Raw genomic sequence first — 18,588 nt, forward strand, 5'->3', positions numbered from 1 at the left:
TCAGTCGCCACGGCGGGTTGTAGAGGAAATTGAGGCAAAAGATAATTAACTTTGAATCGCCCTTGTTGAAAAAGTTCGAGTTATGAGCCTCTCAAGCCGCCCATGCCTCTGCCAAATTGATGGTAGTAATGTCCCCTAAAGTGTATGTTTTGAAGTCGACGATCTCTCCATTGTGATTCCTTACAATATAAATTATAAATCATTCTTAAAGTATATATAAGCATAACTTTTTATTCGATCCAATTATAAATTATAAATCGCTCTTAATAATATCAAATTCGAATTTGAATTTGGAGAATCGGATACTGTTTGCAGCCTTAATAGAACTTGCAAAGCTGATGTCTCTCTAATATTTCTTCTGCAATCTCTACAAGCATTTACTTCCATTTGGAATTTGGATCACGGAAGAACTTGTTACCGGATTACCTGACGTGGTGGAAGCAATACGTCAGGGAAGCGTGAGATTAATGTCAGCAATAGGCTGCTAACCACTGCCACGTGGAGTAATTATTACGAACCACCTGGCACGCGTGCCACTATCCCCAACATTAAATGATTCCCGCCCAAACACCATCCATCCACCAAAAAAAAAGGCACCCAGGCCATCAGTGGGCACTGGCAGTGGCAGTGTGGCCCCAATCAACTTCCCCCAACTCCAAGGTGTGATCTCATCTCACCGAAAAGAAAAAAATCACTGTTCAAATCCTCTACGGGAACCGAAGGATACTGGGCCAATAATGATTCGCAACGTCATCTTGAGTCTGATGTGGCAGATCATGATTGGTCCAGTATTACGAGTAGTTCGGTAGACGATTTGAATTCCAAATACCAGGTTCAAGTATGGTTGCATGACAGCGCCACTGAGGGGTGAGGGCCACATCTGCAAAAGCAAGCACGAGAGATGAACAAAAGTGGTCCAGACTTCAAGACCCATTCGGCATTCTCTTAGTGGGATTGGGATTTGGGATTTGGGATTTGGGATTTGGGATTTGGGAGTTGGGACTCACTTCTTCCTCGTGGCAGCGTCTTCACTCGTGTCTTCTATCAACAGTCTCCAATTCTCCGTTTGCTGGACGGAAGAAGAAAAGCTCCGTCAAACCAGAGGAAGCTTATTAGGGAATAGGGAGCGGTCGATCTTTTTACTCATCTATCTGCAGACTTATTAGAGCCGAAACATGGAGTTGTACGCGTTGAGTTTTCTCATATACTGGTTTAATCATGCTTCTTGCAAATCTGATATTCCAGCTGGGTACAGGGTCACGCTTCCGCTCCCACCTGAATACAACAGTGGCTTCACGGGACGAGCTTTTGTATTGGAGACAGGAAACGAGAAACCTGATTTTAGGGCTGCATTGAGCGTCGAAGCTGTTAATGGCAGATACTCGTGCTCGCTGCAAGTTTTTCTTGGAGATGCTAAGGTGTGGAATTCGGGTCATTCCTCGCACTTCTACCCCTCCCAAAGATGTGTGCTCGAGCTGACGGAAGATGGAGAGTTGCAGTTGAAAGGTGCGAGAAGGCGAATTGGTTGGAGAACCAGGACCTTTGGACAAGGTGTGGAGGTAAAACTTATAAATGAATCTCATTGCAATTTTGGCCTGTTTGCATCCGTCGTCAAATGAAATGATTTCGTTGTGGTCATGTTTTGCATTTCGATGCACAATTTTTCTCCATCTTATGATGAAATTGTATACCTGTTGTTTTTTACTCCTCTTAACGATTGCATGAAATGAATTCCATTTCTGGTAATAACAGTGTTGGAAGAAAGAATTGGTATGGGAAACCGAAATGAGATGATCCCATTTCACGTGGTGGTGTTCAAACAGGGTTTTAGACCTTTGGTGATCACCCTCTGGTCTCTGGGTCTGATAATAATTGGAATATTTTAATTGATCCTCAGATGCAGACCCTGTTCTGTTCTCTTCGCTAACAACTCCAAAAAACACACCCTTTTTTAGTAGAATTTTGATTTGGTTGCTTTCACTGCAAATTGTCTGATAAAAACTTATAGGAAACAGATACGTCTTAGATCTGCATAAATCTTTTAATATCCCAGAGAGTTTACAAATAGTTTCCTGCAAATAAGAGCAGTAACCTTTCACTTATGGGGCTGTTCTCTAGACCTTAATTGGAATATCTCAAGTTTCCAATAGCTCATGGCATTAGTTCACAAACCAGCAAAACTTGTTTGAAGTTTCGAGACCATTTTCCTACGTAAGTACGTAGTAGTAATTTGGAGATCATTTTTAAGGATAATGTTATCGGCAATTACTTTCACCTGGTAAGTGAAGTGTTACTGATAGAATTTCTTTATTTTCCTCCCTCTGAAACAGAGACTACAGTTACTGGGTACAGGAAATCTTGTCCTAGCAGACGCAATGAACCGTATAAAGTGGCAGAGCTTCGACTTCCCAACAGACGTCATGCTTTGGGGCCAGGTACTCAACCTTTCAACACGCCTGACTTCTTTCAGCGGCAATTCATCTTCATTCTATTCCTTGGAAATTGAAAGTAACAAGATAGCTCTGTACTTGAACTCCGGTAGCTGGAAGTACTCTTACTGGGAATTTAGACCTTCCAAGGGCCGAAATATCGTTTCCGCAGAACTGGGTTCAATAGGGTTGAAGCTGTTTGACAGAAAACATAGAAAGATTGCACAAATGACGGCCAATGCAGATGAACCTGTAAGATTTTTAGCATTGGGGGACAAGACAGGAAATTTGGGTTTATATCACTATTCACCTGAAATAGGCAAATTTGAGGCCTCCTTTCAAGCACTAAACACCACATGTGACCTTCCACTGGCATGTGAACCATATGGTATTTGCACTTTCTCCGACACTTGTGCATGTCTCCAATTATCAAGAGGGTCTGGTCATACGGTTTCCAATTGCAGCGAGGGATTTTCAAATGGATTCTGCGGTGAAGACCATGTGGAGATGGTGGAATTAGAGGGCATCACTAGTGTTTTAAGAGGTAGTTCTCAGAAGGACAATGCCAGCAAAGAGGAATGCGAAAATTTGTGCTTGGACAATTGTACTTGCGTTGCTGCATTATATTCTGCAACTGGCAGCACTGGAGAGCAGGGGGAATGTATCCTTTATGGGTTGGTCAGTGGAGTAAAACGGGTGGACAAGGCAACAAGAACGAGATATTTGGTGAAGGTTCCAAAGGGAATGGGTGAGGTTCATGGGAAAACTTCTAGGCTGAAGAAATGGCTCTTGATCATGGGAGGGGTGGTTGATGGATTGGTTATTCTGCTTATTTTGGGAGGAATTGGGTGCTACTTTGTAGTTCGAAAAAGGAGGAAGGCTTTATTGGGCCATGACGACACTTGAAAGATTTTCCACTTTTGCTGATTTTTTTAGGGAACATTGCAGTTTTCCAAGGTGCTAACCTAAGACCTGAACTCAATACAGGGAGTGGGAGAAATTATTAGTCATTGCATTACAATCTCCCCCGAAAGCCCTTTTTGCTTGCGGCTCAGTTTGCAAGGAGTACAAATACAAATATGTACAGTGCAAAACCTTGTATTTTGTACTATTTTATAAGTATTTGCACTCTACTTTTTTGTATTTGTACTCCTTCCAAACTGGGCTTGCAGTGCAAATCTGAATCAGATGCAAATTTTGCACCAGCCCAGTTTTGCATCAATTTCTTTCTAAATTCTAACTATGATTTGTACTCCTATACCATACAAAATTTATACATTTTGTTTTATTTACACTTACTAACAATGCAAATTTTGAATCCCAATTTCTGACGCAAAATTTACACCATATTTTCCTACCTCAATTTATTCATATTAGGTGGGAATATAATCTTCCCATCTCACTCCCAAACAACTCCATCTCATATAATGCGAGGACTATATTTTACTTCTCAGAGACACACAATACAAAGTCAAATCTGAAAAAAAAAAAAAAAAAAAAAAGCAAACCAAAATTTATACTCGGTATGAGAGTAATAAGAGAGAAACAATTGATAATAATGGTTGAATATTTATTCTCCTTTCTTTGATCATATATATAGAGTATAAGAAGTTATATTTAAAATAGGATAGGTTAGATGTAATCCTAATTACGATAATCCTTATCTTACTAGGATAGGTTTATCCTTTACAAAGATAATCTACAAGTGTATAGGATAGGAGTTATCTACAAGAAGAAGTATAGGATAGGGGTTATCTACAAGAAGGAGAAATACAGTGGGAAAGGTATTTTTATAGGATAAGAGGGAAGAGGAGCTTACAGGATGAAGTAGGAATCTTGGGTGCATGTGCCATGCACCGAATACGTGCATGCACATGCACGTTAGTATGTTATCGCTTACACCTCCCCTCAAGCGTAGCTGGGCGAGAAACGGTGAGCTTGTGATGAAGGACCTCGAATTGCGGAAGATCGAGAGGCTTGGTAAGGATGTCTGCGATTTGATTAGCCGAGGGTATGTACCGAACATCAAGAAACTTCGCTACAACATTTTCCCGTATGAAGTGAATATCCAACTCGATGTATTTAGAACAAGAATGAAGTGCAGGATTATTAGTAAGAAATTTAGCGCCCATGTTGTCACACCATATTAAAGGAGCGGTAGAGAGAGAGAGATACCCAATTCTTAGAGGAGTATATGAAGCCACAAAAATTCAACAGCTACGGAGGCTAAGCTGTGATATTCTAACTCAGTACTGGAACGAGCCACCATGGGTTTCTTTTTGGAGCTCCAAGAAATTAAATTAGAACTAAGAAACACACAATAACCACTTTGAGAGTGACGATCCATGAGATAGCTACCCCAATCAGCATCAGAGTAAGCAACAAGAGAGAATGGACGGCATGGTCGAAGAAGCAAACCATACATGATCGTCCCTTTGAGGTGTCGAAGAATCCTCTTTGCAGTAGCCCAGTGAACAATAGTAGGGGTTTGCATGAACTGACAAACCTTATTCACAGCAAAGGCGATTTCTAGACATGTAATAGTTATGTACTTAAGAGCATCAACAGTACTACGAAAAAAGGTTGGATCAACGAGAGGTTCCCCTTTCGATTTAGTGAGCCAAGTGGAAGCAGACATGGGAGTGAAGAGGGGTTTGGCATTGTGAAATTGTGGTCGATGCAAAAGATCATCAATATACTTATGTTGAGAGAGATGAAAATCATTGGACGATCTGTGAAGTTCAACACCAAGGAAATAATGTGCAGATCCCAAATCTTGAAGAGAAAACTGAAAGGCAAGATGTTAAATGAGAGTGTTAGTGGCAAACGAGGAAGATCCTGTAATGACGATGTCATCAACATAAACAAGAACTACAATAATATTAAATCCAGAACGAGAAAAAAATAGAAAGGCATCTGCTCAAGATTCGAAAAACCCTAAAGAAATAAAAAATCACTCAACCGTGTAAACTATGCACGAGGTGCCTATTTCAAACCATAGAGAGAGCGATGGAGGCGGCAAACATGTGTTGGGAATCTGGGATCAACAAACCCAATAGGCTACTTCATATATATCTCCTATGAAATATGCCCATGTAAAAAGGCATTGCTAACATCCAATTGGCGAACATCCCAGTTAATGGAAACTGCAAGAGATAATATTATGCAAATCGTAGCCGGTTTGACCACAGGATTGAATGTCTCATCATAATCAAGACCAGCTTCTTGAGAGTAGCCATTGGCAACGAGGCAGGTTTTGAAACGTTCAACCAAACCATCAGGCTTACGTTTGATTTTAAAAACCCATTTGTTGCCAATATAATTTTATTAGGGGGTGTCGGGACAAGAGTCCAAGTGTTATTTTGAATTAAAACCCTATATTCATCGGTCATAGTAAAGACTTAGCGAGGATCCTTGTGAGCTTGGGAATAACAAGTAGGTTCGGATTCCGGAAGAGGACTAGCAAGAAGGGCATACCTTAGATTATGCTTAAATATACCATGTCTAGCTCGAGTGGTCATGAGATACAAGGAAGAGGTAGGCGACATGGCAGAATCAGTAAATACCGTAGTTGAAGGGCATAACATCATAAGGTGTAGATGAAGAAGATGAAACCTCACCTAGTAATTGTAGTGTCAAAAGCAGCAACAAGGGGAGGAGCCCCAACTGGACGCGGTGAAATCGATGATGGAGAAGATGTAGCAGTAGTTGCAATAAGGAAGGGAAGGGAATCATCATTAAAAATGATATCCCGAAAAATAAAAATTCATCCTATAGATTGATGCAGACAAACATATCCTTTGTGAGAATTAGAATAACCAAGAAATACACATGAAAGAGAGCGAGACTGTAACTTGTGCTTAATATACGGCCGAACATGTGAAAAGCACTCACATCCAAAGGCACGGAGTTTGAGGTAGTCCGGAGGACGACCAAATAATTTCTCAAAGGGAAAATACGATCCAAGAACCGAAGTAGGAAGCCAATTAATAAGATAAACTGCAATGGAATCTGCTGAACCAGGCTCTCAGTTATTGTTTTAACCTGTATAAAGACTTCTTCAACCTGTACACATTTTGTTCATTGCCTTGAGCCTAAAAACCAGGGGGTTGTATCACGTAAACCTCATCTTCAAGGTCATCATTCAAAAACGCATTATTGATATCAAGCTGATGTAGATTCCAGTCAAGATTAGTAGCAAGAGAGAATAGAACTCTAATGGAACTCATCTTGGCAACGGGTGCAAAAGTCTCTGCATAATCAACTTCGTACACTTGTTTAAACCCCTTTGTCACATGCCATCAGCCCTATGTTTGACTGTGAACACCCATTTACATCCAACTGGATCATTCCCCTTAGAAAGATCTACAAATTCTCATGTGTCATTTTTATGAAGGGCATTAATTTTCTTCATTCATAGCATTTGTCCATTCAGGTACTGAAAGAGCTTCTACCACATTCTCAGGGATAGGGACATTGTCAATGGATGTGAGAAATGCTCAAAAAGAATGTGAAATGTTTTTATAGGAAACAAAGTGGGAAATTAGGTGTTTAGTGGTGCACGATCTAACACATTTCATGTGAGCAATAAGAAGGTCAAGGTCGTTAGCAACAGAGGTATCAACTGCAATGGGGCTAGGAACATCAATGAGAACCAAGATACTTGAGTGGGTATGATCCGTCCCCGAAGAGTTTAATGGCATTGGAGATACAATTTCTAGATTCTCTACAGCTCTTGAATTTGGTTGGCCTTTGTGACAACGGAAGAAAACACGAAAATGATGAGGATTAAGAAGATGAAAGAGTTGAACTAGTTTCTCCTCATTCCTACTCTCCCCCTAAGGAGAAACAGGGAAAAAATGCTCTCAAAGAAAGAGACATCTATAGAAATATAGAATTTCTAAGAAACAGAATCAAAACAATGGCATCCCTTCTGAGTGAACGAATACCCAAGGAATATGCAAGGAATAGCACGAGAATCCAATTTTCTACGAATGGATGACAAATTTTGGACAAAACAACAACCAAACACACGATGAGAAATAAAAAGAAAGAAAGCCTTACGAAAGAGAAATTAATGAGGCTTTGCACTCTAACTAACAAGAAGACATACGATTAATGAGATAGGTAATACAAATAACAACCTCAAGCCGAAAGCATTTTGGGACATTCATATGGGAAATTCATCCTAGATGGATGGTCATGTCAATTGAAAGCTCAATGAATCTAATGCCAACCCGAACCCAAAAATAAGACATTGGCTCACTGAGTAGAATCAGTAGATACTCAACTCAGCCTTTCACTTGCCAAAAAATGTGCATAGTGCAAAGTCATACATCAAAGAAAAAAAAAAAAAAACAAATAATGGGTGGATTTGAATGGTAGCAAAGAACTGCAAATCTGCAATATACCATTATAATTTACCTTTTAACCCTTAAAGGGAAAATAAGTCACACTATGTATGGTTAGTTGGTTACATATTTAGACATCAGCTCAGCAGGTTCCATACAACACATTGATTGCTAAGGTGGGTTCAGTGCAATATTTAGAGAACCTAACACCGAATCGTTTCATGACAAATTTTTTCAGATTACTAGGGCGGAAAAAAATGCTCAGACAAAAAGGGTTGAAAAGTGATCTTTGTATATACGTGAAAAATACCAATCCTATAGAATGAATCTCAGCGATACTTCCATCTCCAGTCTTCACCATCATCATCGGAATCATCAACACAAACCTCTTCCTCAGTGTATAACGAATCTATATCTGAATGGTTGTAGTATGTTTCATCCTCAAATTCTTCAGAATCACCATCAAAAGCTCTTCCATTTTCTTCTGATTCATCATGAGAACTGATCTGAGGTTCATCTTCAGATGTCTCCTCATCGGGATAATCATTCAATGGATTATCTTCAGCTGAGTTCCAAAACAGATAATAAGTATAACCATATTAAGTTGCACAATGCATGTATATAGAAAAAATAGAACAAGTACCGTTTGAATCATCACTTTCAAACTGTGACTGAATTGGGCCATCATAGAAATCATCCTCATCGTCAACTTGCACTCTGTAAAAAGAGGATTCATGGATAAGAGAAAGGATTTAATAAAAAAAAGTAGGGTTGGGACCATAGAAGTCCAGCATCCTTACAGAGGATACGAGTTTGAATCACATTCTTCATAGCTCAATCCATCCTTCATCATGTACAAGTCGTACACATAGTCATCCTTCAAATCTGCACAGCACAACAGAGGTAGTTGTGATACACCATTTTTTCCTTTTCTTTTCTGAATCTTGATAAGCATCATGAAACACCATTCATCAGAAAGCCTTATTCTTTTCGATGAAGGATGAAGAACAAATTTCTCAAACAATTCTTAGTTCCACATAAAGATCACAACATTCATTCCCATCTGACAGTCATATGAGTTAAAAGAGATTTCCCAGCACATTCTTCCCATTTAAGTATTTAACAAAGGATATGATCTCTAATGCTGTTCAGTTTTAACACAAATACCCTTTTATGGCATGTACCTCATGAGGATTATTTTTATAACAGCTACTTTGTATAGTATACGAACAAAATAGCTACAAGTAATTATCCAACTAAAAGAGAGCTAGAAGAGCTACAGTAAATGAACAAGCTGCAAATGCATCCCACCATATTTGTAGCACATAGAGAAAAGGTGATACAACATTATTCTCCATGGTCTCAGGCTGAGTAGTTCAATGGGCTGGACTGAGAATCATCCATAAAAGGTGACTATGGCTTGCATCAGATGATCAAGATCCATGGAACAAGAGAAACCAAAGCTAATGGTATCCACAATGAAGTACTTGTTCAAATGGATTCCCAGGTCAGCAAACAGCCTCAGATGATTTGTTGGACTACAGTATGCCTGCTACTGGGAGGGACTTGTATCAAAATCTTGCTTAAAACGTCTATAAATTTCATGTCAGCTCTGAGCTGTTTGTGTATATGTACTTGTCCTACACCCCTTTTTCTGGAACATATAGTTCATTTCAAATATTAACAGTCTGTTACTGACTAAGGGATGATGCACCATCAGCATTGCCTGCTATTAGGGTAATCATGGACCGAGCCAGGCATAGCATCCCTGACAAGGGCTCTAGCCTGGGCGCGGGTCTGGTTCCAAGCCTATATTTTAAATCTAGCGTATTAAATATATATTACATAACATAATTTATGCATAAAATTTATGCTAAACTTGTACATCTGTCCCTCCCCAGACCCCACATTGGCTGAAGCTTCGTGCATCGGGCTGACCTTTCTATAACTATATGGATATAAATATTTGCAGGCCGGGCTAATAATAATCATTCCTACCTGCTATCTTTTCCTTTTAACTTCTCTTATTTAGTTCAAACACTTTAAAAGCCTTTTCATATCATGTAAACCTTTTCTCTAGGCTGCATTTATTTTCCTCCATGTAAAACTGGTTATGGACAGAAATGATGCAAATAGAAAAAAATTTCATCTTATATAGTGAGACAAATGGAACTTTGATTTTAAATATAAATAATATACATTCCCTCTATATAAGTATCTGGACATGAATGAATTTCACAGGACCAGAAGTGTTTTATTAAAGAAATTTACTGCATTTTAGAATGTTGTATTCAATATAATATGTAAATTTAGGTATACCACTTCATTATACTGTAATACAAATCAGACAAATGCTTGGAATGAAATAAACAAGGTACTCTCATACCTGTCTCTTTAAAGCAAGAATGTTAACAAAATACTAATTTAAAGAATTTTCATTTCACAAGGTTTAATTATGGGTTCAAGTTGGGTTCCCCCATTCAAAGAATTTACATTGCAGTGGACTTGGATCCTCAGGCAAGGTCCATTCAAATTTCAATAAATGATCAACCTAAGCCTGCCCAAATTGCATACCTAGGTTTAATTATATACTCACAGTTTAAACATTCAGGGGCAGTACATGGTTTTGAAATCAATGTTGGAGTCAGAAATGAATATAAAGTCAAAATCTTTGACGGTAGAATGACAAATACCTTGTTCTGATTTGTATGCAGAAATATCAGATTCAATCTCTGCAGCAGCACTTGGAACAAACTCTCTTAGTAGTGGCAAATAATTTAACAAAATGGCATTATCCTCCAAAGAGGTTTCGCTGCACCTAAATAATTAGGAAAAAAATATCTTTAACATACTTTTTTTATCAGTGAAGCTAACATTCGAAGAACAATTACAAAGAAAGAAACTGAAAATGGAAAACAATATAAAGAAAGAAAAATAGTAACCTACTTTTGCTCTTCCACCTCACTTGAAATTTCCTCTTCTACGTCAACACACACAACATCAAAAAGATGGCATATTTCATTTAATGAATCATCAGGCATGGTATCCTTACTCCCCTTCCGTCTCTTCCAAATCTGTTCAAATCGAGCATTTTTTGACAGAACCTAACAAGGCCAGAGGACATGAACCAATCAAGAATACAAATTAGCACTGTTTGGTTGTGAAAAAAAATCAAGGGTATGAAAAAGAAATCTACAAGAAAATGATTTTTTTAGTCTGACTGATGATGAAAACCTAAATGGAAAATAAAAATGACATAAAATAGGAGGTTAAGTTTACCAATTGCTCCCTTTCTATTTTTTCCCTAGAAGTAGAGAGAAAATGAAAAGAAAGAAAGAAGTGACAAAACACAATTCGATACCACTCTCACCTAAAGTAACATAGAGATCTTATTTCTATATATCTACCTTACCCAGTGATTGTTATCAGGGAAAAACCTTGGTGTCACTCTCTCAACATTGCAAGGCAAGATAGCCAGGAGAAGTACCAAAAGAGTAATGAAAGTTTTATTTGCGAAACCAGATAACTGTCATCATATATCACCTAATACATGTAACAATAATATTAAAAAACTGCAGATCTGTCCATAAGAATCCTGCTAGCTTTATCCAGAATACTCAAAAGTAGCTTAGATGGTTTCCAAGTTAATTATGTGTCAACTCATCCCTGAACAGAGACCTTGAAACACTATTATTAATTTTTTTTTCTTATTTTGCTCTTTATGTCTGCATGGGTTTATCCTTTCCCTCCTCCAACCCAAAAAAGGGGCAAGGCTTTTAAGTTAGAAAAAATGCATGTATCATCCTTGTAGTCAGAGCTTATGTTTTATTTAGGTCTGTGACATGCACAGTTTAGACCTTTCCCATGTTTAAGAGTACTCTTGTCTTTCTCTACATTCTCTCCTGCTCTCTTTTCTCTAAGGCTCAGTTTGGAAGGAGTACAAATGCAAATATGTAGAGTGCAAAACCATATATTTTGTATGTATTTGTACTGTACATATTTGCATTTGTACTCTTTCCAAACTGAGCCTAATTTTCAACAGCATTCTTGAACCCGAACCATTATTACAATGCTGCTTATATGCACCTTCTCTGTTTCAATATTTAGTAGAAGGATACTCAAAACTTTCCACAAATAGGTAAGCACCAAAGCCTTAAGATGGTAAATTAACTAAATAATCAACCACATCAACTTGATGCCAGAAAACCATTATAATCACTAAGAAGTCTCAGATGAGATATTCCTTACCAGTCATCCAATATGCTAAAAAGGTTCAGCTAGACACTATGTTACAAAAGGGTAAACCACAGATTGATCCCCCAGGTATTCCAAGAATTTGAAAGTGGCCCTCTTTGGTTTCTGGCAAACCCCCCAACATCCATACAGGAGGCAGACAATATATTGATACACTCCTTCCATTAACTCTAAATTAGTTAACCTGGCAAGAAGTTGTCAAATAACTGTTATATCTTTAGAAAAAACCCTATGCTCTAAAGATATCAAGCATAGTATTGATAAAAAAAAAAAAACAAAAAACAAAAAACATATCAAGCATAGCAATACCTGATTGAATCATCCCAACCTTCTTCTATGTGTACTTCTATTCTGACTGTTCATTGTTTTCTAACAGTTCTCAAATCAGAAGATATGCTAGGCACAATAATCAGCCCCAAAGTAATATGGTAAGATTCTTCACCTTGTCAATTAAAATTGGGAACAGTGTATCCTAGAAGCAGGTGCATGGAGGTTTCTGCTTCCATGAAGATCTCTACCAATAGGTTGATAAAGCATGATAACTTTTAGCTACTAGCAAGATTTTTTTTAATTAGGAAACAGGATTTCTGTTGTTGAACACCGTAGGGAGGTTTTTGAGGTTTCTAATAAATAGTAGTAACTGCAACACGGTAAGAGAAAGAAGGAGTAGTTGGCTTGGTTTTCGGTGAGGTTGGGTCTCATTAAGCAGTGCGAAGGCTATCCATTTCCAAGCTGTGTAAATGTGTTGCAAGGTTTTGTGGTTCAGTAGCAGGTGAGAGAATGATTAAAATAGACAGAAACAATATTGCTTTCTTTGGTAATGGACAGAAATATATTGTTTAAATAGAGCTACTGGGGAGAGTTAAAGATTCACATTTTGTCCTATCATACAATAAGGCATACAATAAGGCATAGGATTCAGATGTATTTTGGACAAGTCATGCTTGGGGGTTAATTACAAAGAACCCATATTACCATGAGAATAATGAAAACCAAAATTGAAATATTTTAGGTGTTTTAGTGCAAATGAATTATATATATTTGCACATCCATGGACTCTGAAAACCTATTGAGCAGCTACTGCTCCAACTGAAGCTCATGCATGCTTCTTGATCCTGTTTGAACAAGACAAGATTCAGCAAAAAGCAAGCACCATGGACAACTTTAACTCACAGAAAAGCAGGACCAGATTGACTCTGAAAAGACAGTAAGAGCACACGTATCTGAAGATGCTTTTTACACAAAGGATTAAATGTCTAACTACCTCCTTAAAATGGAAGGAAGAGTCATTTGGAACACAATAGTAATCTAATTACTACTTGTTAGTGTTACAAGCAAAAACTAAGTTGACTGTTTGTGTACCTCATGTTTTTGCCTTGCCTTGGACAATAGTTGATTTTGCTTCTGCAGGCATCAATAGCACATGCCATTAGTCAAAACAATCAAATCCAAATTTAAGACATGAATTGTGACAACAAACTAGAAATAAAGTGTGGATGTCAAGTAAAAAGAGGCAGACAATGGTTGCATTCAAGCTGCTGTACCATAATGCCTGTAAGTTGACTATTTAACATAATCAACAATATTGAAGAATGTTCCCGTTTAATTTTTTATATTTACTGTTCAGTTCTGTACTTCTAGAGCATGAATTAACTAAATATGCAGTTTTGACACCAATTCACCATAGACAACACAACAAGGATCCTAATCTTAAGGGAATGGGATGGCGCCAATTTCTTCCTCCTTCCCCTTTTTTAGACCTATGATACCCAGATACCTGTGCATGCCTAGTGCACTAGCATTGAAAGTGATAATGGACACTTCCAAATATTCCCAATAGCATTAACACTTGAATATGTAAAAAATTGTATGTTTTTTTTTACAAATCGTATTGTAAAATATTTGTATACAATGGAAATCTAGGACCTGTTTGGTTAAGCTGTGGCTGGTTTTTTAAAGCCATAAAATTCAAGAAAGATGCCGTATGGTCAGTAAGATGTTCCTTGAAAGCCATAGCCCAGTAACAGCTGAAGCTCAAGAAAGATAAAATACAGGAAGCTTCAATTGAAGCCTTTTTCCAGTTTCATGTTTTGAGCTTCCATTCCAAAACCTTAAAATATTTCCAAAACTCGTCTTTATATGAAGAGAACCAATAGATTTGATTGATATTCCATTCAAATTAAAAGAATAAAATAAGTCCAAATGAAGCAGTAATATATTGTGGTGCAAATTCTTCTCAAAATACGAGTAGTTCAAAACACTTTTCCAAATAAATATGTAACAAGTGAACCTGTACTTACGTTATCTTGTTTAAAAGTGTGTCTTCGCTCCTCAAGCTTCGTCCTTAATTCAGATGCATCTGAAGCATTAGGCTGATCACAAAATAGTCACGTGTCAGAGCCAGATTATCTAAAACAAAGCCTTCCGCACTTTTGCTCAACAAGGATAAAAAAATCGTTGCAACTGCTTTCTACAACCATAATGTCAAACAGACCAGCATACTGACCACAAAAGACTGTAAAATATCAATTGTAGCCTCAGAACTTGTTACAGTATCCAGGTGTTGTACAAAAACCTTTTTCGTCTTCAATTCCTCTAAGAGAAAATAATGAGAATGAATTAGCAAAAACTATTTAGAACGTCTTTTGTAGAATAAGTTTGTCTTTACAATTCAGACGTTCATCCATATAATTGCACAAGCACGCGCGAGTAGATTAAAAATGGGAGGCCATATTTTTTGGAACTTTGGTACTTGATATATGAGAAAAAGTGAAATTGGGTGCTTCTAAACGCAATAACTAAGATATGGAACAACAAAAGATCCATATGATTGCATTCATCTGGTCAAGACAGGTCAAACGTGACTTGAGCCATGGATACACATGTTCAGTGACAGACAACACCTACGTGACTTGAGCTATGACTACAAACTCAGGTTTTCCCTGGTTTGTAGGCGTAATGATTACTGAACTCAATTGGTACATGTTCATGCAAAGGAGTTGACATATTTCACCTTTTCCAGTTGAATCAGAGATCGACAACTTTCCAAAATCCAGCAACGGTTTCTTGAGTGGCCTCTCATTGATTTCCAGCCCTAGAAACCCAAAATTGAGGAAAAAATCGCCAAAATAATGCCACCATCAATATATCATCAGAGTACGGAAAACAAAAAAGAAAGGAATATATGTGTATATATATATAGGAGGGCATGAACTCACAGAAAGCATCGAGCCGCGATTGAGAGGACTTTCTCTTGACTCTAACAATCACGGGCTTCTCGTTCATGATTTTGGATGAAAAGGAAGAAGAACCCTCGCAAATATCCTCCATGGATGAGCCACCTGAACAGAAACCGTATTAGAAATGTGAATAATCAGGGTTTAAGATTAAGGTGTGTAGTGTAAAATGAAATTAATACGCCAAATAGGGTTTTATTGGGGAAACAGGGTTTATACCAGGTTCCGACTAACGAACAAGCAAACGAGAAGTAGAGAAGTGAAAAAGTTTTTTCTCACTCGCGGCGAAGCCCGCTGCCCGACTAAACGAGGAGTTTTCACTTTTCATGCAAGTGGAGGGAGCTGGTTGCCGAGACGAAACACAAGGAAGTGTAAAATGAAATTAATACGCCAAATAGGGTTTTATTGGGGAAACAGGGTTTATACCAGGTTCCGACTAACGAACAAGCAAACGAGAAGTAGAGAAGTGAAAGAGTTTTTTCTCACTCGCGGCGAAGCCCGCTGCCCGACTAAACGAGGAGTTGTCACTTTTCATGCAAGTGGAGGGAGCTGGTTGCCGAGACGAAACACAAGGAAGTTGCGCAAACCGTTTGTCCGTTTCGTGCCGCTAGGACAAATGGCTGTAACCTCCCTCAAGTTTTTTGCTTGTTGCTGAAATGTATGTTGAGGCTTAATAATTGCAATCATCTAGATGGTGTTCGGAAGTGTAGACGCTTTTTTCTAAGATCTATTTTTCACAAAAAAAAAAACACTTCTGCTAGCTAGGCAAGCAGTGAGCAATACTATGTTGTTTGGTAAGATGATTTTCACTGTTTTTTTTTATGTGCTGACAGGTAAGCACCGCATAGGATATACATCAGTCAACCATCGGTGGGGTCCCGATTTATGAGGCACGCCCGATTTTTCAATAAACACCTGAACCAAACATTCATATATGTGGAGGTTTGTTGAAATGCCTATGTGGATCTGACATGACACCGTTTTTTGAAAAACAGCTACGGTTCCAAACATCCCCTACTCTTTCTTTTTTTGTTAGAATCTTGGCAGGAAACTGTCCAGAATATTCATTCATTTGCTTTTGACCAAAATGCTTATTTTTCAATTTTCTCTTCAATCTCTTTTGAGGTTGATTTATTTTCCAAATTGCCCCTTATATCAATTGCTCAAATGTAAAGTTGCAACCCTGCAACTTTAAATTTAAATTCTTTATTTTATAAAGTTTATATTGTTTTTCTGTAAAAAACAACCTCATTAGTAATTGTATGGCTATTTTAAACATTTTTGTGTTTCTTTTTAGAAAATTGTAACAAAGGGGGTCTATTTGCAAGTGTGAAAAAGTTCAAGAAGGTGATTATAATTACCAATTTTTAGGAAATGTTTCAGCAATGATCTGAAACTTTAGGGGAGGCTTCAGCAATTTATCCAAATATAAAATAATTAAATATCAAATCACAATCATATGCAAAAAACACACAATGGCATCACTTGCCAAGTTGACATGTGTCACATATCATATTTTTTTGGGAGAATGATGGTTCAGCCCAGGATCAGAATTTGTAGGCCCAGACTACAGTTGGGGTAGGTGTCAGCTTAGAATTGATGCCAATTCACGGGCAGGCATTGGTGCATAGAGTATGGACTGTTGATATTTTGAATGTTTATAGCTCTACAGTGGATGAGACTTAAAAATCTGCATTGAGCATGTCCATACTTTTTCTGTAATTTTTTGGTAGATTGTGTCACATATCATATAGGCATATACAATTGGAAGATAAGAAACACCTATGTAAGCTATGTTTGGTCTGATAGGTTGAAAATTAGAGCAAAAATATACAGCTGAAGGCAAGTAAATTCTTGAGGGATTTCCCAAATTTTGGTATCAATTTAGTGAAATTTATATACGCATGCTGCATGGTGCATCAAAACAGATGATTGGTTGAATGTGATGATAAATATAATTTATTAAATATGAAATACATTTTGTGGAATGCAAATCTATGAAAAGTAAGGAAACTTTAACAGAATTGGTTTAGATCTAGATTTTATTTACAACCAATATTAATAAATGCACTTTAGTTGAACTCTAAAATTTTCCTCCACCCATGTTTCTCTTATTTTTTTTATCAAACCAATATAACCTGTGTATGAATCCTCTCAGTTGGACCCGACCCAATCAATGGCGGATCATGTTCTTCAAAATTAGGCAAAAAATACCATAAGTGAACAGTGATAAAATTGATTGGTTATCAGTTTTCTGTATTATGCCTCATTGGAATCGTAGCAGAATTCTAATTAGATAAAAAGACTAATTCTCGTCTTATCTTATATTCCTTAAGGCATGTTGCCTTTTCAAAATCATCGTAAGATTGGCATTCATCATTTATGTATATAGACTTTTATATATAAAATTAATAAATATTTTACTATTAAAACTAGATCAACTGTTTTAACTTTACGGTTCATGGGTTTAAATCTCCCATTACATTATATACCTATACATGTTGCCTTTGTTACTAAGGCTATGTTTGGTTTGAAGAAAAAAACTAAGGAAATGAAAGGAAAGGAAAGGAAAGATAGGGAAATCTTTACAAATCTTGTATAGATTTCCCTACCTTTCCATTCCTTTCCCTACCTTTTCCTTCAAACCAAACAGACATTAAATGACATTCATACAAAAAAAAAAAATTAGATTCAACTTCTAAATTAGCTTTTAATTTATGTCTAATAAGCTACCAGTTAAAAAGAAAGGTAAAAATCCTTCAAGAATTAAGATGAGGTTAGGGATGGTTATTTTAGGTATTGACCGGGGTTGGGGCGGGTTTTGGGGAAATACCTGTCAGGGAAGCAGGATGGGGGCAAATTGAAGGATCCCCCAGGTTCCCAGCGAGGACTGAGATAGGGCTGGGATTTCCAGCCCTGCTCAAGTACGGAGCAGGGTATATGCATTCAAGGTCAGGAACGGAATGTGTAAAACCCAGCCCCACCATTCCAAAGAGGACACAACACATGCATGCAAACATGAATTCAAGTCATTTTATTCCCAACTTAAAGAATTCTGTTCAGCTTTCTAAAAACGTATAACATTTTAATAATTATAATTTGACTTTGAATAAGGTATTCAATATTCAAAATCTCAAATGAGTCCGGTGTTTGATTGGAATTCTAGTAAAGACGAATCAAATTTTGATAATAGCACAGTCGAATAAAGACTCCAATCCAAATTCTAGAAATCGCGCTGGACTGATAGTAGAAAGCTTCTCTTACGGTACCATCATCATTCTGAGAGTCTGGCATCCAGTTCCGCCAACTCAACCCAAG

The 18,588-nt window shown here is 37.5% G+C and overlaps 2 protein-coding genes across 4 annotated transcripts; one reads left to right on the forward strand and one right to left on the reverse strand.

Moving 5' to 3' along the window:
* Positions 1-976: 976 nt before the first annotated feature.
* On the forward strand, positions 977-3,773 carry LOC148868644 (D-mannose binding lectin protein with Apple-like carbohydrate-binding domain-containing protein). Its single transcript, XM_088968475.1, has 2 exons — positions 977-1,559; positions 2,331-3,773. The coding sequence occupies exons 1-2, from the start codon at positions 1,176-1,178 to the stop codon at positions 3,333-3,335; spliced, it is 1,389 nt and encodes a 462-aa protein (XP_088824601.1). The 5' UTR covers positions 977-1,175; the 3' UTR covers positions 3,336-3,773.
* A 4,035-nt stretch (positions 3,774-7,808) lies between these two features.
* RDM4 (RNA-directed DNA methylation 4) lies at positions 7,809-15,917 on the reverse strand. 3 transcript variants are annotated; one of them, XM_088973070.1, is made up of 12 exons: positions 15,757-15,917; positions 15,490-15,612; positions 15,253-15,375; positions 15,048-15,128; positions 14,541-14,629; positions 14,335-14,406; positions 13,397-13,438; positions 10,727-10,884; positions 10,474-10,598; positions 8,581-8,665; positions 8,424-8,497; positions 7,809-8,345 (listed from the first exon to the last, which is right to left on the reverse strand). In XM_088973070.1, the coding sequence occupies exons 3-12, from the start codon at positions 15,362-15,364 to the stop codon at positions 8,110-8,112; spliced, it is 1,074 nt and encodes a 357-aa protein (XP_088829196.1). In that variant the 5' UTR covers positions 15,365-15,375; positions 15,490-15,612; positions 15,757-15,917; the 3' UTR covers positions 7,809-8,109. The 3 variants fall into 3 exon arrangements, with proteins under 3 accessions (XP_088829196.1, XP_088829193.1, XP_088829194.1); XM_088973067.1 differs by having other exon boundaries at positions 15,550-15,612; positions 15,757-15,909; XM_088973068.1 differs by having other exon boundaries at positions 15,490-15,901.
* Between the last annotated feature and the right edge of the window lie 2,671 nt (positions 15,918-18,588).

This window comes from Nelumbo lutea, chromosome 2 (genome assembly GCF_056320005.1).
Source record: "Nelumbo lutea isolate HS-2025 chromosome 2, American lotus-T2T, whole genome shotgun sequence".
In the NCBI taxonomy this organism is placed as follows: Eukaryota; Viridiplantae; Streptophyta; class Magnoliopsida; order Proteales; family Nelumbonaceae; genus Nelumbo; species Nelumbo lutea.

Excerpts from the sequence above, each read along its gene's own strand:
- LOC148868644 (XM_088968475.1), top strand. The coding sequence starts at position 1,176 with ATGGAGTTGTACGCGTTGAGTTTTCTCATATACTGGTTTAATCATGCT. Across the intron at positions 1,560-2,330 it reads CCTTTGGACAAGGTGTGGAG|AGACTACAGTTACTGGGTAC; the intron begins GTAAAACTTATA and ends CCTCTGAAACAG.
- RDM4 (XM_088973067.1), bottom strand. The coding sequence starts at position 15,805 with ATGAAAAGTGACAACTCCTCGTTTAGTCGGGCAGCGGGCTTCGCCGCG. Across the intron at positions 15,129-15,252 it reads ATCGCGGCTCGATGCTTTCT|GGCTGGAAATCAATGAGAGG; the intron begins GTGAGTTCATGC and ends TTGGGTTTCTAG. Across the intron at positions 10,885-13,396 it reads AGGCAAGGCAAAAACATGAG|GTTCTGTCAAAAAATGCTCG; the intron begins GTACACAAACAG and ends TGGCCTTGTTAG.